At 48.0% G+C, this 24304-nt stretch overlaps 2 protein-coding genes across 9 annotated transcripts in view; both read left to right on the top strand.

Annotated features, from left to right (window-relative positions):
* PLEKHM1 (pleckstrin homology and RUN domain containing M1) overlaps nt 1–9255 on the top strand; it is a 40962-nt gene extending 31707 nt beyond the window's left edge. For all 6 annotated transcript variants that reach the window (XM_083582567.1, XM_083582568.1, XM_083582569.1 and 3 more), the window contains 4 exons: nt 932–1125; nt 3866–3929; nt 4809–4966; nt 8441–9255. In XM_083582567.1, the coding sequence (XP_083438693.1) occupies nt 932–1125; nt 3866–3929; nt 4809–4966; nt 8441–8558 (534 nt within the window). In that variant the 3' untranslated portion in view covers nt 8559–9255. The remainder of the gene's footprint in view (nt 1–931; nt 1126–3865; nt 3930–4808; nt 4967–8440) is intronic.
* Nucleotides 9256–17054: 7799 nt separating this feature from the next.
* The window catches only part of ARHGAP27 (Rho GTPase activating protein 27), a 65402-nt gene continuing 58152 nt past the window's right edge, over nt 17055–24304 (top strand). Inside the window, exon 1 of one of the 3 annotated variants that reach the window (XM_083582684.1) lies at nt 17055–18470. The gene's annotated coding sequence lies outside the window, so the exon portion shown is untranslated. The remainder of the gene's footprint in view (nt 18471–24304) is intronic. The other 2 variants (XM_083582683.1, XM_083582682.1) reach the window with 2 other exon arrangements.

The raw sequence follows: 24304 nt of genomic DNA, 5'->3' as shown, positions 1-24304 counted from the left end.
TTATATAGACTTTAGGAATTGCCCACCCTGTGGCCCACGATCACCCCCCCTAAAATATCACTCCTACAGCACAGAAGGAGGCGGTCTACAGCAGAAATCCTGTCTGTCAGGATACCTGATAATGGTCACTGATTGCATTACCTGGGCAGCCTGGCCATTCTTTTGTGATGGTTAATACTTTAGTTCCTGAATCCAGGTCACAGGCTCACCATATTCATACACAAAGACTCCCTTTGGACAGGATTTGCAAGCAAAAAGGCAATGGGAAGGCTTTCCCCATTTGCGTCCCTTACTGCAGAGGAATATTTGAAATCAAAATGGCTTCAGGATTGCTCTTCCGTACTATTTTAGACACATGGTTCATACATTTAGATATGTGTGCATTTATGAATATTCTGTATTTGAGACCTTAAAATTCTTGTAACAGTTTCTTATTTGTCCTCATTCTGAGGGACGCGGGTGGCGCTGTGGGTTAAATCACAGAGCCTAGGACTTGCCAATCAGAAGGTTGGCAGTTCGAATCCCTGCGACGGGGTGAGCTCCCGTTGCTCGGTCCCTGCTCCTGCCAACCTGGCAGTTCGAAAGCACGTCAAAGTGCACTCTGGCGAGAAGGTAAACGGCGTTTCCGTGTGCTGCTCTGGTTCGCCAGAAGCGGCTTAGTCATGCTGGCCACATGACCTGGAAGCTGTACCCCGGCTCCCTCGGCCAATAAAGCAACCCCAGAGTTCGCCACAACTGGACCTAATGGTCAGGGGTCCCTTTACCTTTACCTTTACTTGCAAAAAATCTGGGCTTGTCAAGGCTGAGAGGAAGATAAACGGAACTGATAATGGGGAAATATCCAGGGTGCTAGCCTGAAATTGTAACCAGCCCCTCTGGCTGGCTTCTCTAGATGCCAGCCAGGACACTCACAGGTGTTTTCATCTCTTAGGTCTGCCGCCAGGCTCTGAAGTTCCTGTCCCAAATTCATAGCCAGCCCTTGATCAACTTGAAGCTAGTGAATGAGACCCTCTATGACCATGTGGACCACATGAGCCACATCTACAAGAGTCGGGAGCAGCTGAAACTCCTTGGTGACTACCTGGTCCTTTGCCGCAGTGGAGCCCTGAAAGAGATCAGCAAGAGGTGAGGCTTCACTATACAGGGGGTCCACCTTCTCCCCCCACCCTTTCTTCCAGGTCCCAAGCCTTTGACCCATTCCCTTTTTTTTTTCCAAATAATTTTTTTTTGTTTTCCTTACATATTCTTTTCCAACAAACCATATTAATGCCATACATTCCCTTTGACTCTGCCGAGTCGCGACTCCCCTCCCTCCCTGCAATTGGTATATTTAACCCCTTTCTATCGCGCACATCATTCTCACAATAGTACTATTATACATTGAAGGTATTATGTCAATCCTGCTAGTGTCTTTACAATTCTCCTTTAAATATTCAATAAATTTACTCCAATTATTTTGGTATCTTTGATCTTCCTGGTCCCGGATCCTCCCTGACAATTTGGCAAGTTCTGCATATTCTGTCAACTTCACCTGCCACTCCTGGATGGTTGGTATGTCTTGTGTTTTCCATCTTTGGGCCAGGAGGGTTCTTGCAGCGGCCGTAGCATACATAAACAGATTTTGGCCTTTGACCCATTCTGTGTTGTCCATGTTCCTAACTGGATAAGGGCAGGCAGCTAACATGCATGGGAAATGTCGTGCAGATCCTTGAAGATCTTGGCTTCATTTTTTATGTACATTTCAAAAAAGGGACGCTCCCTCCATAAACCCTCCAGGTGACGATTTCAAAGAAAGAATGAGATTTTGGGTAGAGCCTCTTTTGCTGAGTTGGTTCTCAGTTGAACAAGATTCTTAGGAGTGTACTTGAGGCTGCTTGCAAATATTTGCTGCTTGCAAGTTACTTATTCAGGGCACTGTTCCGTCATCAAATTAAACAATGCTTTTGAAAACAAACTACTGTATTTTTTGCTCTATAAGACTCACTTCTTCCCTCCTAAAAAGTAAGGGGAAATGTGTGTGCGTCTTATGGAGCAAATGCAGGCTGCACAGCTATCCCAGAAGCCAGAACAGCAAGAGGGACTGCGCAGCAATCCCTTTTGCTGTTCTGGTTTCTGAGATTCAGAATATTTTCCTCTTCCAAAAACTAGGTGCGTCTTGTGGTCTGGAGTGAAAAATATGGTAATTGGAATGTGCTTAAATGTCTGTTGAACAACCTAAACATACTGCTGTTTAGGAAATAAGCAGAACTGTGTATCATTTCTATTTTGTTATTTTTTAAAAAGAAAATCCTCACTGAGAAAAAAAGGCTATATTCTGTACCGTCAATACTGTTCTTCCCCAAACTTTTGATACCTGCACAGTTTTTGCGTCCAGATTAGCATTAGAGGCATGCTTCAGCTTTCCGCTGAACAAATGTATGTTATTGACTGGCTCCAAAACCAAGGGCAGACCTCTTCCTTGCCAGTGCCTTCTGATGCCTCACCTTCCCCAGTCGTGGACCTCTTCTTTCTGGGCAATGGTGATGCTATGGGGATTCCCCCAAGTCTGTCTGCTAAGGCACAGGCTGCATCAAGGCAATCCCTAAAAGAGATTTCACTGCCTCTGCACTGGCAAAGAGAGAAGAGGTTCCATGTAGGAGGTTCAGTGGAGGTGCCCTACTCCAACAGGGACAGAATGGTGGGATTCATCCTACATTGTGGTTTAGTTTTCCAAGGAATGTCTCAGCCCTTTTCACAGCACATTAGTGCACCCACAGGGACGCGGGTGGCGCTGCGGGTTAAACCACAGAGCCTAGGACTTTCCGATCAGAAGGTTGGCGGTTCGAATCCCCGCGACGGGGTGAGCTCCCGTTGCTTGGTCCCTGCTCCTGCCAACCTAGCAGTTCAAAAGCACGTCAAAGTGCAAGTAGATAAATAGGTACCGCTCCGGCGGGAAGGTAAACGGCGTTTCCATGCGCTGCTCTGGTTCGCCAGAAACGGCTTAGTCATGCTGGCCACATGACCCGGAAGCTGTACGCCGGCTCCCTCGGCCAATAAAGCAAGATGAGCATCGCAACCCCAGAGTCGTCCGCGACTGGACCTAATGGTCAGGGGTCCCTTTACCTAGTGCATCTTGGCATATAATTTGGGGATTGCTGTACCTTATACAAAATCTGTCCACAGGTGGCGCTGTGGTCTAAACCACTGAGCCTCTTGGGTTTGCTGATCAGAAGGTTGGCGGTTCTAATCCCTGTGACAGGGTCCTAGCTCTAGCCAACCTAGTTCGAAAGCACACCAGTGCAAGTAGATAAATAGGTACCGCTGTGGCAGGAAGGTAAACAGCATTTCCATGCGCTCTGGTTTCCGTCATGGTGTTCTATTGCACCAGAAGCGGTTTAGTCATGCTGGCCACATGACCCGGAAAGCTGTTGTGTACAAATGCAGGCTTCCTCGGCCTCAAAAGTGAGATGAGCACCGCAACCCCAGAGTCTCCTTTGACTGGACTTAACCGTCCAGGGGTCCTTTACCTTTCCTTTTCTTTTTTACAACGTTTTAAGTGCATTATACAAATCTGACCCTAGATGGCACTGATGAGCTAATGGCAAATTCCAGACACACTTTACAACATTTTTTTAAAAAGCATTTTCACAGCATTTTTTATATCTGTGGCAAATGTAGAAGCAGGAGATGCAGAGAAATGAGATTGGGGGAAACAGCCAAAGGAGGTTGACCGTAGACATGCAAGAAAGTATGTGGCCTTCCCTATCGCCCTGTCCTTGCAAGCCAATTAGAAGTTTAGGGATTATACGGCTTCTATACAGCTCTTGGCAGCAGATGGGGAAAGCTCTTAATAAACTGTTCCTCCTCTTTTGTATCCTTTCCGAAGGCTTGATCACCGGCACTACCTCCTGGAATGTCCGCATAAATACAGCGTGGCTGACCTGAGGCAGGTAGGAGATCTGGAAAGAGGAAGCTTCTGAAACGAGGGTTTGCCTCGGGAAAACGTACCCCACTCTATCCACAGTTCCCCCACGACCCAGCCCAAGGCTGGCACCCCTTAACCTACACACGTTAGAATGCAGCGTCCTGAACCAAAACAGAAAAACTGGTCTGAGCATGCTCAGAAGCAAGCTTTTATTCCTTTGCCTTGAGAGAGCTTTGAAAACAGCTTTGGGGTCTTAAGGGCTCACATGGAACCTCATTGGTGCTTTCCCCAATAAGTGCCAAATTTCCCTTTTGTCCTGCATGTTTCCGATGCTTTGTTACCTATGTCAGACCTTCAGGTGTGAGTCGGTCACCTGGCCTCACTGTATTCACAGCTGCCTCATAGATAAAGGTTTCCCTTTTATGACCACCCTTCCCTACCTGCTAATACCTGCGGGACCGCCTCTCCTGGTAAGCCCCGCGGAGGACCTTAAGGTCCACAAATGACAACACCTTGGAGGTCCCAAGTCGCAAGGTGGTTAAATTGATTTCAACTAGGGCCAGGGCCTTTTCAGTACTGGCCCCGGCTTGGTGAAACGCTCTGTCACAAGAGACTAGGGCCCTGCGGGACTTGACGTCTTTCCGCAGAGCTTGCAAGACAGAGCTGTTCCACCAGGCCTTTGGCCAAGGCACAGTCTGACCCCCTCCTTTGGTGATCCTCGTAGAACTCTGGCCCAGTGGTTGCCATTTGATTTTGAATAGATTTTAGAATATTAATTTTAGAATGCTGTGTTACTTTTATTGCTGTTAGCTGCTCTGAGCCCGGCTTCGGCTGGGGAGGGCGGGATATAAATAAAAATTTATTATTATTATTATTATTATTAATAGCCGCCCTCTGTTCCTAGATAGCGGACGGCGTGTTTGAGACATTCCTACAGTCTCTAATTCAGTTTGCCTCCCATCACGTCTACAATTGCGACCTGTGCACCCAGAGGGGCTTCATCTGCGAGATCTGCAACAGGAATGACATCATCTTCCCCTTTGAATTTGACACGACGACCAGGTGAGCGTTCTTCCTCTCTTCCCCAACTTGGCTTTGGTGTCAAGTTTTCAAAGAAGCGATTCGTTTTTCGCAGTTGTGTTCATTTTTATTCATGTATTTGTCACGTGTCTATACCACCTTTATCTTCCAAGGAGCTCAAGGTGGTGTAGATGGTTCTCCTCCTTCCCACTTCACCTTCACAACAATTCTGTGAGGTTGGTTAGGCTGAGAGACGGTAGCTGGCCCAAGGTCACCCAGTGACCTTCATGGCTGAATGAGGATTCAAACCCTGGTCTCCCAGGCCATAGTCCAACACTCTAACTGTTGCACCACACTGCCTAGTTTGCAATGGAGGGGGAGAGGTGACAAATAAGCATTTCTTTATAAATTTGTATTATTATTATTTATTAGGACGCGGGTGGCGCTGTGGGTTAAACCACAGAGGCTAGGACTTGCTGATCAGAAGGTCAGCGGTTCAAATACCCGCGACAGGGTGAGCTCCCGTTGCTCGGTCCCTGCTCCTGCCAACCTAGCAGTTCGAAAGCATAAAGTGCAAGTAGATAAATAGGTACCACTCCGGCGGGAAGGTAAACGGCGTTTCCGTGTGCTGCTCTGGTTCGCCAGAAACGGCTTAGTCATGCTGGCCACATGACCCGGAAGCTGTACGCCGGCTCTCTCGGCCAATAAAGCGAGATGAGCACCACAACCCCAGAGTCGGCCACGACTGGACCTAATGGTCAGGGGACCCTTTACCTTTATCTTCTATTATTATTATTATTATTATTATTATTATTATTATTATTATTATTATTATACATTTATTATACATTTATTAATTTCTTACAACAAAAATGCCCCAAAGTGACTTACAATTATAAAAGCATACATAATGCAAAATGAAAAATACACCAAAAAGATATAAACACATGATTAACATGTGTTTGGGGGGGCTATTGGGTTGTTGTTTCTATTTTTATTATGTATTTTATGGTTTTTTATCTTGATTTTATTCTGTGAACCGCCCTGAGACCCCTGGGTATAGGGCGGTATATAAATTCAGTAAATAAATAAATAAAATAAAATTAAAAAATCATCCTGCAATTGCCTGGAGCTCAAGGTGCAGCTGAGGAATAAGGCTTGGCAAGGCATTTATTGGGGGTGCTTTAGGTATATTGTCTTCAGGCACACTGCTGTTACATGACATCCCTTCTAATCCTATTACAGTCATACCTCAGGTTACAGACGCTTCAGGTTGCGTTTTTTGGGTTACAGACCGCCGAAACCCGGAAGTACCGGAACAGGTTACTTCTGGGTTTTGGCGGTCACACATGCGCAGTAGCGCCGAATTGCAACCCGCACGTGTGCAGATGCACCGCTGCGGGTTGCAAAGGTACATCCCACACAGATCATGTTCGCAACCTGAGCGTCCACTGTATTGTAAGAGGGCAGTGTTTTTGAAAATCAGTGGGTGGGGGGGGGGATAATGCTTCAGTAGCAAGGAGGTTCACCATTTTTTAGCCACCTCTAGCCATCAGGATAAGACGCCTGCTTCTTGGGAGAAAAGCAGTGACAAACCTAGACAGCATCTTAAAAAGCAGAGACATCACCTTGCCAACAAAGGTCCGTATAGTTCAAGCTATGGTTTTCCCAGTAGTGATGTATGGAAGTGAGAGCTGGACCATAAAGAATGCTGATCACCGAATAATTGATGCTTTTGAATTATGGTGCTGGAGGAGACTCTTGAGAGTCCCATGGACTGCAAGAAGATCAAACTGATCCATTCTGAAGGAAATCAGCCCTGAGTGCTCACTGGAAGGACAGATTGTGAAGCTGAGGCTCCAGTACTTTGGCCACCTCATGAGAAGAGAAGACTGCCTGGAAAAGACCCTGATGTTGGGAAAGATGGAGGGCACAAGGCGAAGGGGATGACAGAGGACGAGATGGTTGGACAGTGTTCTTGAAGCTACTAGCATGAGTTTGACTAAACTGCGGGAGGCAGTGGAAGACAGGAGTGCCTGGCGTGCTCTGGCCCATGGGGTCACAAAGAGTCAGACACGACTAAACAACAACAGGCCATTAGGATGATGCTGGGCCTGCAGTTCTCTTCAGCCTTCACCACCAGTGGACCAACAACTTCTGGAAGAGAACATCTTCCTCATCTCTGTTCTGCGGGGACGGTCAGAACGCTGAACAGGAATTCAGGCACCGGTTCCTCCTTTAAAGTAGCTTTTGAATGCCCGACTTCCTTTTACCCTCACCCCAGCTCAATCTCACAAGGCTGCAGCATCAGAGCAGCGCAGACAAGAGAGCCGTCGGCAGGCCTGGTTGACTGAAGATTACCGCCCTCTGCTCGCTGGCTTTGTGCTGAGGCAGGAAGAGTGCCTGCTTGCTGAGCTGATGCAGTTTCCTGTCGCCCAAATCAGGCTATTTACCCGGGGAGGCAGGATGTGCCTGGAGCTCTCCTGACAATAGCTCCGAGGAGGAGCAGGCCCTTCCTGAATCGCTGTCCTGCACAGGTGGCAGCCTGGGGTCACTTCCTCTTGCGTAGCCATTCAGCCACAGGGGCACAAAGTTACCAGTCTGCTTTTGAGCAGAGGAAAAGAGAAAAATAAGTCCGAGGGCTGTGCTGCGTGCTGGCTGCAAACAGGGGGGATGGTTCTTCCAAAAGCCAAACGCAGTGACTTGAAGCGTGGAAGTTTGTTCTGAACTGAACAGATCACACAATTCACAGACAGGTTTTTAAACAGGCCCAGCATGATGATTTGAAAAGGGGTGGCGAGACAGGGGATGGAGAGGGTGGTAGTCGGCAGTCCTAAGTATAATTTTGTTTTTGTTTTTCAAAAAAATTATAATTTTCCAGAATATTTTTTTTCAAACAAATAAACAGACAAACAACATACATCTCCACCGTAAATAAACCGATCTTCATAACATTGTTAAGTGACTTCCTCGTATCCCCCTGGTTGAATTTCAGTGTATATCATTTTAACGGTTTTCCAAAACCTAAACTCTTAAAAATTTAACGTAATCACTTAACATCTGTCTTTCTTAACCATTCAACTTTAAACATATTAATTCATCACATTACGTATTTAAATCCTAAGCCTATCTGGTAATTGCAAGCTTTCCGATTAAGTTAATTTAACATGTTTAAGCATAATTTTGTAAAAAAAAAAACCTGCAAGCGATCGGTTCAGAGCTCTGTTGACCTGTGCCTCCCTTGGCAGCTTGCTAGATGTGGAGGAAGAAAGAGAGAAGAGAAGAAAAATTAGGTGTCAGAAGGTGAGGGTGGGGAAATGACTGGTCCCACCACTGACTTCAGCCCTGCCCACCACCGGGATGTGGCCTCCAACAGATTCTACTTGAGGGAATGCGGCCCTTGACAAGGGGAATTCTCTACCCCACCCCCACTTTAATAGGCTGTCTGTACTTCTTTCCCCTCCCTTCCAGGTTGCATGAATTGCTTCGGCAATTAACCTCCTCTTTTCCCAACAGGTGCAAGGTGTGCAAGACTGTCTTCCACAGCAGCTGCCAGGCAAATTCCAGTTTCTGTCCTCGCTGCGTCCGCCGGGAGGAATACCAGCAGAAGCTGCAGGCCTCCCTTTGCAAATGACCTCTCCCTGAAGAGGGGCAGGCCACAGCCCTTAGGGGGCAGGCCAGAGGACAGCTGGGAAAGGACAGAGGCAGGCTTTGGAGCAAAGGAAGGCCCTGGCTAGTCACACAACTCCTTTCCTCTGAAGGTCCAACCCATCAGGGATCACCTGGGCTCTGGCGACATCAGCTGTGGATCACATTTCCAACAGAGAAAGGTGGGAAGAAGTCAGTGACTTCCTTGTGCTGATCTGCTGCTGCCACTTGGAGCCACAATCCTTTCCCTTCTGTCTCTCTCCGGCCTCTGCAGACAAAATACCTGGCTGCTTTGGGCGCAGCAAGCATTTGATACGCGTAAGACTTGTCGGACTTGGACTCCTAGGGAGACGAAATGTTAGCGGACATTTTGATTCTAACAGTGATAAGAAAGGGTGGGGTTTTTTCTGTTTTGTTTTTAAATTAATGCACTTTGTAGCAGAGTTCTTGTGCCTTCCGCACTTTACAGGCTACCCCTGAATTGCCACGTGCCAAACAGCTGCTGAATCCTCTGGGAAAACACATTCCAGCACCCTCTAAGCAAAGTGACCTTCTTACAAATAATAAACCACTTCTCTGCTCCTTATTTTTTAATGCTAGGCCAATGGGTTCCAGAGATGAATTTTTATTTTCCATTTTAATCTTCTATGCAGATAATAAAAAGTAATTTAATAAGGAACTAACTCGGGGGCCTCTCGTTTCTTTGCAGCTTCCTTTGCCTCCAAAGTTTGGGTGTTAGGGGAGACATTGTTTGTCCACCTTCGGTTCCTACACTGCCCTTGGGAGCTCTCACGAGTGGCACCTTAGAAGCTATGAGCATGCGACAGTGACCACATCAGGGAAACAGCTTTGAGTGGGTGGCTAACGCAGGTGAGGGCAGTCTTAAACCATTGATGGGTTAGGGACTTGTCTATCCCCTGCCTGCGAAGACAGGCTCTGGCGGATTGAGGAAACGAGACCAATCGTGGATCCAGCGGTCAAGTAGACGGTGACTGCACATGTTGTCGAGGGAAATGAGCGACAGATGGGGCTCGTCGACCAGGGAAGGTAACCCCTCTAGGAGAAGGAAAACACTGGTCCTAAATCTCTGCTGCCTTGCGGCTATAGTCATTTGTGAGCAAGGCTTTGGCAGCAAAAATCCATGCCCACTGTCTTATGGGACATCTTCGGGAGAGGAAAAGGCTAAGGGAGTAGTAAAGGTAAAGGGACCCCTGACCATTAGGTCCAGTCCGGACGACTCTGGGGTTGTGGCGCTCATCTCGCTTTATTGGCTGAGGGAGCCGGCGTACAGCTTCCGGGTCATGTGGCCAGCATGACTAAGCCGCTTCTGGCGAACCAGAGCAGCGCACGGAAACGCCGTTTACCTTCCCGCCGGAGCGGTACCTATTTATCTACTTGCACTTTTGACGTGCTTTCGAACTGCTAGGTTGGCAGGAGCAGGGACCGAGCAACGGGAGCTCACCCTGTTACGGGGATTCGAACCGCCAACCTTCTGATCAGCAAGTCCTAGGCTCTGTGGTTTAACCCACAGCGCCACCCGCATCCCCAAGGGAATAGTAGACCCTACACAAATCCAGAGTGGAGGCCGTAAGATGGTTGGATGGCGTCTTGTACGTCTCCTTCTGGCAATTCCTGCAGCCAAGCTGGTGCCAAACGTGTGGCTCTGCTTTCCTTTGGACCACATCAGTGAGGCTGAGAGGGGGGTCTTGTCATCTGAGCAACCCAGAACCTCCAGACACACTGCCCAGGCAGGCTCGAGCCCCGGGGGAAATCACTTCAGTGCTGCTAACGCAGCAAAAACAACACAAGAGGCAGCGGTTATGAGTTATGGGTCTCTGCAGCCACAGCAGACGCTGTGATTCTCCAGCAGTTTAGCTTCTCACACACACACACACACACACACACACACACACCCAAGAGACACTCCTTTGTCTCTGGAAGCAGACACATGCCAACAACAAGAAACCAAAAGTCCTTTTCCATTGTTGACACAAACCAGGCAACCAACATGGGCTTTTCTACTCAGGAAGATGCTTCACACAAGACAGTAACTCCGACAGAAAAAGGAAAGGTGCATGAATAGGTGATATTGAAAAATGTATTTATATATTGATATATACATATATATATATATATTCACACACACGTATATATATATTTAATGTATATTTTTAAGACACATTGGTGACTGGGTGATGAATCACTACCACAGCCTTACTGAGTTTTTGAGAGGATAAAATGAGGCATACCGCCTTGAGCTCTGTGGAGGAAAGATGCAATACCAATGGCAGGAATGATGTAAGTATGAGATGGAAGCAAATATATTAATATAGCCTGGGTCAGCTAGGGAAATAGTGTGGTTTTAGTTAAAGCAAGTATGGAGAGGAAGTGATGCCTCTGTGGAAATGTGAGTAGCTTGGGAGGGTGGTTTTTAGATGTCACGTTGAAAAATGGCATGTCAAATCTCAGCGTTAGAAGGAAGCCACAAGATCACACCCCACCCGCTCGCATAATTAAGGTTCCCAAATGTGAAAATCCGGACAGAGGTTTTGTTTTGTTCTTGGTCAACGTTGTTGAGCTTCTTTTGGGAACATCATCTACATTTTTAAGCTTTTGGGGCACTTTTAAGGCACTGTTTGTTAAAAATTGCTCCACTTGTCATATGTCCGGGTTTTCCCAGACACTTTGCCGGTTTGGCAAAAATCCGTCCAGATGCCAATTTTTGGGAGCGATTCCCGGACGTGTCCTCATGGTAGCAATTATTGTCTGATAGCTACTAGTCCTTTTCTGTATCCAATTTGGCCTGGTTTTGGCACAGGAACTGCTTTGGCCACCCTGATTAATAACCTGTGTTGGGAGGATGAGAGGAATACGATCCTGCTAATTCTCTTGAAACCCTGGATGGTTTTCTCTGCCAATGAGTCATGGCATTGTGAATTAGCTCTCTGAACTGGAGTTTGGGGGGCCCTGTACTTCTGTGGGGCCATACCTACCTGGGTTTTCTTGCCATAGCTGTCAACCTTCCCTTTTTTTGCGGGAAATTCCCTTATTCCAGTGCTGTTTCCCGCTGCTATCCTGGATTGTTAGATATCCCGTAGACTGTCCCCGGGACAGGTGAGGCTGCTGATTCCTTATTTTCGAGGCTGCTGATTCCTTATTTTCAAATCTGAAAGTTGACAGCTATGTTTCTTGCCCCCATGGTTTCCAACCTCTGTTTCAAGTGGGGCAGGGCCAAGCTGCAGCCTGATTTCAAAAGTGATCTACAAGCAAGCGATCAGCTCAGACCTCGTGACAAGAGCAGAGCTTTCCAAACTTTTTCATGTTGGCGACGCACTTTTTAGACATGCACCATTTTGCGACACAGTAGTTCAGTTTTGGACGCTGGTGGCACTGTGGGTTAAACCACAGAGCCTAGGACTTGCCAATCAGAAGGTCGGCGGTTCGAATCCCCGTGACATGGTTAGCTCCCGTTGCTCAGTCCTGGCTCCTGCCAAACTAGCAGTTCGAAAGCACATCAAAGTGCAAGTAGATAAATAGGTACCGCTCCGGCGGGAAGGTAAACGGTGTTTCCATGCGCTGCTCTAGTTCGCCAGAAATAGTCATGCTGGCCACATGACCCGGAAGCTGTACGCCGGCTCCCTCGGCCAATAAAGCGAGATGAGCGCCGCAACCCCAGAGTCGGCCATGGCTGGACCAGGGTCCCTTTACCCTTTACCTAGTTCAGTTTTACTAGCGAACCGGAGGTTAAACTAACCTTTTTCCAGCCCCGGGAGGAGTATGGGGAGTGTTCGTGCGACACACCTACACACTGTAGCCGACACGCTAACATAAGGTTACCAGATTTTTTTCAAAGAATCCAGGGACACTTTTTAAAAAAAAGAAAGAAAGAAAAAAGTTTGTTTTTTTTAAATAAAAATAAAAATTAAGAAGTATTATCTTTTCTGTAGTCTCCTCTGTCGCGCGGCTTTCCTCTGGGCCCTGGCTTGCTCCCTTGGAGTGCTAGCCCTCCCAGTGCTCTCCTACCTGTCCTCTTGAGCGGCAGTGGCGCAGCAAGGTAAGGGCTCCCCTTTTTTTTTCTTCCTCTCTCTCTCTCTCTCTTCCTTCTCCTCCTCCTCCTCCTGTGCCAGCTCTGGGGTTTTCCTGGCCCCGGAGCGCCACTGGGTAGTCGGCCGGTGCTTTCACTCCCGGCTCAATTTGGGTTGCAGGGATGTGTGTGTCAGTGGTTCCCCCAGTTGACGTGCCAGGCGTCCCCGGTTCCCCCTCGGCAGTGGCAGTGGCAGTCTCAGCAGCCCAGAGCCAGGTAGCGCAGTTGGCTCTGGCTGGCTTCAGGAGCTGCTCGCTGCCGTGGTGCCCGCCATTTTGCCTCACCAGAAGTCCCCATATAATGTGTCTTGTGCCGTTGAACCAATCACACAACATTCATTCCCTACTAATATAAAATATTAATCCCTTAAAATATAAATCCAGGGACATTAAAAGAAATCTGAGGACATTCCAGGGACGGATTTTATCCAGGTAAAGGTAAAGGGACCCCTGACCGTTAGGTCCAGTTGTGACCGACTCTGGGGTTGCGGCGCTCATCTCGCTTTATTGGCCAAGGGAGCCGGCGTACAGCTTCCAGGTCATGTGGCCAGCATGACTAAGCCGCTTCTGGCGAACCAGAGCAGCACACGGAAACGCCGTTTACCTTCCCGCCGGAGCGGTACCTATTTATCTACTTGCACTTTGATGTGCTTTTGAACTGTTAGGTTGGCAGGAGCAGGGACCGAGCAACGGGAGCTCACCCTGTTGTGGGGATTCGAACCGCCGACCCTCTGATCGGCAAGTCCTAGGCTCTGTGGTTTAACCCACAGCGCCACCCGCGTCCCATTTTGTCCAGGTACAGATATGTAAATCCAGGGACTGTCCCCGGGAAATGGGGACATCTGGCAACCATACGCTAACGTATCGAGATGCACAGTTTGGAAAGCTCTGGGCAAGAGTGATCTGTTTTCCCTGCCCCATCCCAAGCAACCTGCAGGGGAAGGAGGAAGAGGGGAGCAGGGAGAGCGAAAAGGAAGTGAGAGGAAAAAATGGTGACCCAAGCATCATGCAAGCCCCCGCTCCAAGATTACCCCTGAAGGAAAACAACCCTAAAAGGGGGGAAAGTTTCCCCAGAATTGATCTACCTGAGTGAGGCCATCAAGAGATGAGTTGCAGGAGCTCATCAATAGGTTAATGATGCTCAACTCTACTTCTCCCTTACATCCGATTTCAGGTGAGGCAGTGTGCATATTAGGTTGGGTGCCTTCAGTCAATAAACTGAAGCTCAGCTTGGATTAAGACTGGTGGGTGTTTATGTGCTTTGGGAGGCTGTTTCAACTTGTTCCGGATGCGGTTGCACTCCACCAAAAGGAGGAGGTTTGCAATCTGGGAATCAGGGCCACCAAGAGGGAGGTGCGGCGTAACCTGATGTACTAGGCCCAGAGCCAGCTGTGGCCGCCCACGAGCCCAGGCCTCCAGCCAGCCACCGAGCTACTGCAAGTCCAGGTTGTATGGCTTCAGCCATTGCTACAACTACAACTAATCCAGAATGCGGCAGCTAGACTGGTGACTGGGAGCAGCCGCTGAGACCATATAACACCAGTCCTGAAAGACCTGCATAGGCTCCCAGTACATTTCCGAGCACAATTCAAAGTGTTGGTGCTGACCTTTAAAGCCCTAAACGGCCTCGGCCCAGTATATCTGAAGGAGCATCTCCACCATCGCTCAGCCTGGACACTGAGGGCCAGCACTGAGGGCCTTCTGGCGGTTCCCTCGCTGCAAGAAGTGAGGTTGCAGGGAACCAGGCAGAGGGCCTTCTCAGTGGTGGCGCCCGCCCTGTGGAATGCCCTCTCATCTGGTGTCAAGGAAATAAACAACTACAGCGGTACCTTGGTTTACAAACTTAATCTGTTCCGGAAGTCCGTTCTTAAACCAAAGCGTTCTTAAACCAAGGCGTGCTTTCCCATAGCAGTGGGGGACTCAATTTACAAATGGAACATACACAACAGGAAGCAAAACATGTTCTTATTCCAAGGCAAAGTTCACAAACCAAAACACCTACTTCCGGGTTTGCAGCGTTCTTAATCCGAGTTGTTCATAAACTAAGCTGTTCTTAAACCATGGTGCCACTGTATCTGACATTTAGAAGACATCTGAAGGCAGCCCTGTTTAGGGAAGTTTTAAACGTTTGACATTTTATCGTGTTTTTAATATTCTGCTGAGAGCCCCCCAGGGTGGCTGGGGAAACCCAGCCAAATGGATGGGGTATAAATAAATTTATTATTACTATTATTACTATTATTATTATTATCTGCTTGGATGCCAACTGGTGCTGGGCAGCTCCCCAGTGCCGAAACAATTGCACTGGCTCCCAGTTTCACCACATAGCTTGGGACCTGGGTAGCTGAAGAATTGCCTGCTCCTAACATATGGCTACCACCCAGGTGTTATTTCTCTGGAAGCCTGCCGAGAACCACCAAAGTGAGGCAGGTGGCAACTGGCAGGAGGGCCTTCTCAGTCGTGGCCCCCGCACAGGCCTGCTTATTTTCTTCCCAACACAGAGAGATGCGCAGCAGCACTTTTCCCACCTGCAGTTCCCAGCACCTCCTATTCAGATGCATATTGTTTCTACAGTGGAGGTGTAATAACCGACTTAATGATTCTTATTATGTGGTGGAGGTGTTTTAATTGCTGCTTTGGGTTGCTGCTGCTGACTATTTGTATTCTTTCGTGCTGCTGCAATTTTGTTTTATTTTTAACAGGGAAGGGTGGGGTGAAAAGAACACCAAACTAGAGAGAAGCAGGGCAAGGCTGCAGGAAATATTCATTGGAACGAGAGAAAATGAGGCTGTGATAAAGACAATTCAGTCAATCCCTTAGCGCCCAAACAAATTAAACAACAAAACCCCAGCTTTAGACCTGCTGAAACAACAATATTGTGACCATTTTCCAAATGCTGCAGGAGACTTGGGTTATGATGTATGTGAAACCTCCCCAAGGATGTGTGGCAGATCCCCAGAGGCCTTCACTTAACTGTGTGGCACCCTTGCCTAATGTAATATCTGCCTGTCTGCCTGGAAACATTTCTGCACCTGAGACAAAATATTAAAATTAAATTAAATTAAAACAGCAGCCTCCTGTCATTCAGATAATAATGATGCATCTCTAAAGGGCATCTTTAAATGTGCCAAATTTTTCAAAGACGTGATCTCAGTAATAACAGTCTCATAATGTAGGACAAGGGATGCGGGTGGCGCTGCGGTCTAAACCACAGAGCCTAGGACTGGCCAATCAGAAGGTCTGCGGTTTGAATCCCCGCGACGGGGTGAGCTCCCGTTACTCGGTCCCTGCTCCTGCCAACCTAGCAGTTCAAAAGCACAAAGTGCAAGTAGATAAATAGGTACCACTCTGGCAGGAAGGTAAACAGCGTTTCCGTGTGCTGCTTTGGTTCGCCAGAAGCGGCTTAGTCATGCTGGCCACATGACCCGGAAGCTGTACGCCGGCTCCCTTGGCCAATAAAGTGAGATGAGTGCCGCAACCCCAGAGTCGTCCACGACTGGACCTAATGGTCAGGGGTCCCTTTACCTTTACCTTTAATGTAGGACAATATTAGTATATCCAGGGCTTTTTCCCCAGCCGGAACTCGCTGGAACTGAGCACCTCTCAGGTGGGCTCCATTGCCATTATAGGAAAACAAAGGAGGCGTTCATGGTGAGTTCCAGCATCTCTTTTTCTATGAAAATAGCATTGAGTATATCCGCTTTAGTAAAAAGGCCTGTGGAATTTCTCTGGGGCAGAGGAGGTATTTTGGAAGTTTGGGAAAGAGGGCCCAAACTTTTCCTGTCCAATCAACTCAAGGGTGTGGCACTAAAGGCTCTTTGAACTCTCCCCAAGCCACACCCTCTCTCCAGGCCACACCCCTCACTGCCCCTGCTTGCACCCCAATGTTTTTGTCTACCTGCAACGTGACCTTGACCTCGGATGGAGCCTCTTGGATTCCTAATGGAGGCCAGAGAGGCATGTGCATGTTCAGAATCTGGCCTATTGTGCAAAGAATTTTTTTTAATGTTCATTGCTCCGCCCCCTTTAACTTTTGCCTGTGGCCCCGCCCACCTCTGGCCTAGGGTTGACCAGAGGGGAACATGGCCCTTGTATCGAAAACATTCCCCCACTTGACCCTTTTTCACCTAAGACCCTCAACCACAGGCGCCTGGTCGCCCCCAAGATCAAAGGGGTCCGGCGCGCACATGTGATGTCACACACGCGACAAGTGATGTCACACACATCTCCCGACACCGCGCAGGACGGGGCATCCTCCTGGTACCTGCTGGTAGGCCCCATCACAGCCACGGAAAGGTTTTTCTGCCACAGGGGCGCAGAAAAATGGGGCTTATTGAAAAAAATGGGGGGCGCACTTGGCCCCTCAGGTTCCTTAGATGGCACCCCTGCCCCTCACGCTTCCCTGAGTGAGAAATTTATAAATGGCTTCCTCCTCCCCTGCAAAAATGGCTCCCCGCCTTTTGCTTCATTGACTCACTTTTGAGCCTGGCGGAAACCAAACGTTGGGAACCGGTGCGGTTATAAATATCCCTCTCTGCGTGTCTAGGCTCCTGGCTGAGTGGGTGCTGAGACGATAAGAGCAGCTTGCCGAAAACCACCTACTGAGCTTGTGGCAGACCTTCCGCAGCTCAGAAAACAGAAAACAGCTCCCTTTTTTGCGGTCTGCCTGCCCAAAGGGAGAGACTTTCTTCTGCCCCTTGGCATGGCAAAGGTCAGCCCAGCACATCATGCCCTCGGTTTTGAAAGGCACAGGTAGGTTGCTCCTTCTGGCGACAGACACGTGTGGCTCCTCATTGCCTTCCTCCGCTGCTCGCGAGATAAATAAACGTGCGCACGCACATCCTTTTGGGACTGGAGGAGCCCAACCCAGCCGGAATGCCATCCATGCCCTCCGACAAGCCCGTGACTCAGTCAGGGTGGCACAGGAGGCTGGTGGAAATCTTGGACACGCACCGAGAGAGAGAGATGCACTCGGCGGTGGTGTGTGAGTCATTCCCCACTGAGCAGCGCCCTCCCCCCAACCTCCCCGGCCTTGGGGAGACTTCCTCTGACTGAGGAAGCTTCCTTCCTCCATCCAGCACAGGCTGGTGGGAACAGCCCTGTCCTTCTGCCTGCCTCACTTTTGCAAGATTCTGCACAAGTTCGGCAGGGCTTGGCCGAAAACGGGCATCGCTGGGGAGGAGTCGGAGGAGACGAGGTCACGGAACTAGGTCTTGGGTGACTGCAAGGAGCTCTTTTTGACGGATGGAAAAGCGAGCACCTGTCCTCAGCTGGAATTGACCTGGATGAAAGAAACTGGAAGGGGTGTGGCCAGCTGTTTTCCCCAGAGGTGCCTCTTAGTTTTGGTTTTTCGTGTTGCGTCGAAGCGGCACTTGCAGAACGCTCCTCTCGGCGTCGGACGTCTTGGCTGCTGCCCGCAAGGAGAAGCTGATTTTGATCCTTTAGGTGACGGCTGAATGCCAGACTTGGGCTTCTGGTGATGATGATGATGTTTGGGGAGAGCCGCTGGACCCAAGTCTTGACCGGCTGCTGTTTCTTTCCTTCACTCGCAAGTCTCCTTCTCCTGAGGAAGCCGACGGAAAGATCTGTTTTGTGACAGTCTCTGCTCCCCCTCCTTTCCTCCCTTCTCGACATAGTTTAGGTAGGGGAGGACCAGAGGCAGGTTCAGACCAGGCACACAGGCCTGGGCAGGTCCGTGCTGCTCCTGATACAATCGACGAGGAAGATCTGGGACATCCTTCGAAGCGTAGGATCGAAAGGCAGGCGAAGAAGAGGCCGGGACAGGAAAGGAAACTAAGAAAATGTGAGCCAGCAGGTAAAACAGGGGAACAGGGTGGGGTCAAGGGGTCAAGTCCCGGGAGGCTGGCTGAATCTGTGATGGGACAGCATGGAAAACAGGTCAAAATGACCTCCGTTTCCCCAATGTTGTTCCAGCTGTTGAAAATTCAGAGTGTGAGCTGAATTTCTTGAATGATCAGCTTCGGCAGGGCTTGTGTGTTTGTCTGGGCAAGAGTTGCTTGTTATGGGGTGTAGAGAAGTGGACTCTCACCAGCGCTCCTTGCACAGAAGGGAACAGCCGCTCCTGACATAAAAGCCCCCTCCAAATATTTTTCAACCCATTCAGTTGGCCAGCTAGAGAGAGGATGGAGAAGCTGGACACAATTCTGTATCTCTTTTGGTCCGTAGATTCTGGCCCATTGATCTTTGAGAGGCAGGCAGGCTGGCAGCTGTCCAGCGGGGGCAGAGAGGTCCAGTGGTGTAGCGTGGGTTGTCAGCGCCCGGGGCAAGGCAAGTAATTTGCGCCCCCTAACCCGTGGATTTGCGCCCCCTAACTCGTGGATTTGCGCCCCCTAACCCATGGATTTGCCCTAACCCCAGATGTTGCGCCCGGTGCGGCCCGCCCCCCCTGCACCCCCCACGCTACGCCACTGGAGAGGTCAAATTGTGGTCCAGATCCCAGATAGCCATGCTGGGATTGTTTAATGGCCCCGGGAGAAATTTCGGTTTTCCTCGTCTGTGCAACTGGAGTGATGGTGCCCTGACGCACAGTGTAAACACGACGGGAAACAGAAAATAATCGTTGCCATATCGGCCCATCAGAAAAACCCCAACATCCCTATTGGGGAAATACTTTTATAAAGAAACATCTCAAAAGAGCATGCAAGCTTTTTTGAATTTTCCAGAATGCTAAACCACGTCCTGCTATCTGCTCTTCAGAAGCACTGAGGGAAATTAAGGAACCTTTTTTTAATCAGATCAAGGTCTGTCTAACTCAGTACCTGCTAGGAACAGAGTAGAAATGTGTTTGGTCTGCATTTTGAAGTGCACAGACTTCTATGTAGATCAGAGCACAGCTATCGCACACATTCCTGATTTTTGCGATATTTTTTCGGTGATATTTTAAATGGGGAAATGCATACCAAAAACATAATGGGCATAAGATTGAGCACATACTAAAGCTGATCCATCCAGCCATCTCTAAGCACTGCAACAGCAGCCCTGTAGATGCAAGCAGGTCAGGAAAACAAACCTCTTTGTATGGGGTTTATTCCCTGAATCTGTAAACGAGAGCCTCATCCCTCTGAAACATGGAAGTTTCTTCCTCAGCCACCATGTCTACTAGATACTGATTTCTCTCTCTCTCTCCTTGTTCAGTTTGTCTATTCGTTCTTAAAAATACATCTATGCTAGTGGCCACAACAACATGGAGTGGCAATGAATTGCATGTATTTCACCATAACAGGGTGAGCAAAACCAACACCCTTCTGATGTTTTGTCTTTGATGACTAGTGGATGTTTGTTGTAAACTGCTCTGGGCGCAGCTCAGTGTAGAAAGGTGACATATAGACCAACTTATAGGTGACATATAGACATATATACTCTCCTTACTTGGAGGTTTTTTTTAGCAAAGGTTGGATGGTCATCAGTCCATGTGGCTTGGCTCACTTGCTCGAGATGTGCATACAATTGCTTTTCAGACACCTGTAGCTACGGTGCACTTGTGGCACATTGTGGTTTGGCTTGCATGAATTGTTCCACTGGTGTGTTTTTTTGTACAGACCTGCCTTTTGTACAGGGGTAGTTAGACAAGGTGGCCATGCACTGAGTTTTTTCAGCTTTTGAATAGACTTCATACCCTTCCCTGAGTTTCCAGCAGCACTAAGCCTCAGAATGTGTTTTCAAAGCCAAAAACTCAGTCCGGGAAACCTGTAAAGAAATCATATAGGCGAGTGCCTCTGAACATGTGACGAGACCTTTCTCTTCCTTACTGAGCTGAAAGGTGACAGCAGGGATAGCTCAGCTGGTAGAGCTTGAGACTCTTAATCTCCGCATTGTGGGTTCAAGTCCCACATTGGGCAAAAGTTTCCTGCATTTCAGGGGGTTGGCCTAGATGACCACTGGTGTCCCTTCCAACTCTTCCAGGTCGCAAGGTGGTTGGATTGGTCTCAACTAGGGCCAGGGCCTTTTCAGTACTGGCCCCGACTTGGTGGAACACTCTGTCTCAAGAGACTAGGGCCCTGCGGTACTTGACATCTTTCCGCAGGGCCTGCAAGACAGAGCTGTTCCGCCTGGCCTTTGGTTTGGACTCGGTCTGACCCTTATGTTTCCCTCCCCTTATGGTCTTGATTTATCAGCTACTTTAAAATGAGGCTATATTTTAAATTGGTCCCCCCCTCCTCTTTTTCCCCTATTATGATTTTACTGTGATTTTATTGGTGTTAGCCGCCCAGAGCCCGGCTCTGGCCGAGGAGGGCAGGGTATAAATAAAATTATTTATTATTATTATTATTATTACTATTACTATTCTATGATTCTATGATCAAAACACATGGACAAACATGTGGAAGAAACAAACAATGTGCATCTGTTATTCCTTCCTCTAGTTTCCTTTTTAGGGAGAAAGCATTTTCTATCACTCAAACTGTAATATTTTTGTGCTTGGAAAATGCAGCATATCTCCCAGTGGGTGCAAACATATGTGCAGCAAACATATATACATACATAATTTTATTTGTATGCTGTCTTTCCATAGTTAAAACCATTCTCAAGGCGGCTTATCATATGAAAAATATTACGTAATTACAAACATAACAGGTCATAAGCCAGGCATCCCCAAACTCTGCTCTCCAGTTGTTTTGGGACTTCAGTTCCCATCATCCCTGACCACTGGTCCTGTTAGCTAGGGATGATGGGAGTTGGAGTCCCAAAACAGCTGGAGGGGCGAGTTTGGGGACGCCTGTCGTAAGCAATGAATAAACCAACAAAAAAGTACACAGCCAAATTAAACATTTCCCACATAAAGCACAGCAAGAACTAAAATAAAGATACAAAAGATTAATATCAAGAGCAGCAAAAAAATAAATAACTCCCACAACAACAGCCCAGTCCAAGAGTCTGTTCAGCTGCATCGGCTTTTGTAGTTGGAGTCAGTCAGGGCCGTGCCCTCTCAGGCCAGATGCATGGCAGGGAGCAGATATTCCACGACTCACAGCCAAGATTGCCATAGACTGGAATGGCCCGAGTGCCAAAGGCCAGGTTCTATGGCAACAGCGACGTTACCTTTTCTAGGGATAAGCAATGAAACTCATCGCTGCTCTATGCATTTCAGAAATCATTGTTTGAACAGGAAGGGGAATTGGTGTTTGGGGAATGAGTATGGATATTTTGATATTTTAATGTTCAAATTCCGGCGGCTGCTTTGCAATTTCCATTGGGAAGTGAGGAAAAGGTTGCTTTTATGTGATGGCTTCGTTTATTCTTGATGCAATTTTACTTTGAGTTTCTTCTGAAAATTAGGCGGGATAAGTTGAAAACGTAGGTAAGTGTGTAGCATTCAAGAGAACAAATGCTATAGCCAAATTGAAAGAAAGATTAATTTATGTTCCCAGCAATATCAAAAGCAACATGGTGGCCAAAAACAATTACAACGCCAGACTTTACCCAGCTGAGAGCAAGCTGTGAAGCTTTGTATAATCAGCAAATGTCTGATTCTGATGTCCAACTCTGAACTCTGCTGAACGGTGTTTCCGGATAACAACTACTGTTTCGTTTAATTCTTCATCAGCCAATTAATTCAACACTCGTGAATAGAAAGATATGTAATTTCTTCGTTAGCCAATCTTTTTTCGAATAGATATAATATACAGTGGTACCTCAGGTTACATACGCTTCAGGTTACAGACTCCACTAACCCAGAAATAGTGCTTCAGGTTAAGAACTTTGCTTCAGGATGAGAACAGAAATCGTGCTCCGGCGGTGCGGCAGCAGCAGGAGGCCCCATTAGCTAAAGTGGTGCTTCAGGTTAAGAACAGTTTCAGGTTAAGAACGGACCTCCGGAACGAATTAAGTACTTAACCCGAGGTACCTCCGTACATGAGAATGAAAAATACTCTGGAACAGTGCTCATGCGATTATGTTCGACATCAGAATCAGACGTTTGCTGATTATACAAGGCTTGCTCTCCGTGATTCATTTAAAGACTTTCAGAGACTTTCAGAGACTTCAGTTTGTTAGTTTTGATGTTTTGAATTAGTCCATAAAGTTTTTCACATTGTAATTGTTTCTGGCCATCGTGTTGCTTTTGATATTGCTAATTTATGTTCCCGGCAGCAATGCACCCACTTTTTTTTGTATCTGGTCCTTAAAAAAAATAAATCAGTTTTTGAAAGCCACCTATTCCCCATCTGCAGCTTAGTTAATTTCACTTCTCTGCTTGCTGAAAGTGAGATAGTTTGTCAGAGAAGGCCACTTCCTCCATCTCTAACTCTCTTTTGTGCAGTGATGGGCAAAAGTTAAACTACTTTTCAAAGGGTCTAGGAGCACCTGCAGATTACAAACCTGCTCCCTCAGGGAGAGTACGATCCCATTCAGGGCAGGAAGTTTACCAGCTTCCCAGATCCGGGAACAACTCTCCTACAGAGCCTCCAATTTGCCAGGATTCAGATTCAGTTTATTAGCATTCATCCAGCTCACTAGTGCAACCGGAACCTCGCCCAGGACCTCCTTGGCCATCACTGATTCAGACATTACAGAGAAATAGAGTTGGGCCATCATCAGCATATCCCCAGAAAAAATAATTAAATAGCACTGGAGACAATGTAATGATGTAATGCCCTGCAGCCCCCTGTGATTCAAGAGGCAGGAGTCTGAGTAATAACAATAATTTATTATTTCTACCCTGACCATCTGGCTGGGTTTCCCCAGCCACTCTGGGCGGCTTTCAACAGAACATTAAAAACACAATAAAACTTCAAAAATGAAAAACTTCCCTAAACAGGGCTGCCATCAGATGTCTTCTAAAAGTCAGATAGTTGTTTAATTTCCTTGACATCTGATGGGAAGGTGTTACACAGGGAGGGTACCACCACTGAGAAGGCCCTCTGCCTGGTTCCCTGTAACCTCACTTCTCGCAGTGAGGGAACCGCCAGAAGGCCCTCGGTGCTGGACCTCAGTGTCCGGGTTGAACGATGGGGGTGGAGACGCTCCTTCAGGTATACTGGGCTGAGGCTGTTTAGGGCTTTAAAGGTCAGCACCAACACTTTGAAGTACATCCAGGGCTACCTTCTCAAACCGTTTCTGGAGGTAAGAGCAGAACCACTGCAGAACATTTCCCCTGATGTCAATGGCATCAAACCCAGATGAGAGATTGAGCCAGGAGTAGCTCCATGCGCTTGCAGGCCATGGACCAGTTTGGCAGCCACATGAAGGGGTCTACTTCATAGCATCCAACACGGGCACCAATTCCTGAGGGCTGAGGGGACTTAAGTGCCCCCCCTGTATTTTAGGGGGCTGAGTCCCCCCCAGATGCCGCACGATGCCCAGATGTCATGCATGACGGTGTCACATCCAGTGTCCAGTGTGTCGCGTCCGAAAAATGAGCGACTTTTGTTCTAGTGCTCTGGTGCAACCCAGCTGACTCACACCAGAGCATCAGTCTGAAAAAGGAGAGTTGTATCAAAAAAATTCCAGGATCCAAACAGAAACCAGGATTTGCTTCTGGGATGTCCCACATAAAACGAGACAGTTGAAGGGTATGCTACATGTATAAACATACAGTGGTACCTCGGGTTACAGACGCTTCAGGTTACATATGCTTCAGGTTACAGACTCCGCTAACCCAGAAATAGTACCTCGGGTTAAGAACTTTGC

The sequence above is a fragment of the Podarcis filfolensis genome, assembly GCF_964270895.1.
Source record: "Podarcis filfolensis genome assembly, chromosome: 13".
NCBI classification, from domain to species: Eukaryota; Metazoa; Chordata; class Lepidosauria; order Squamata; family Lacertidae; genus Podarcis; species Podarcis filfolensis.
Note: the sequence above shows the minus strand (reverse complement) of the source record. Positions and strands in the feature narration are given on the sequence as shown.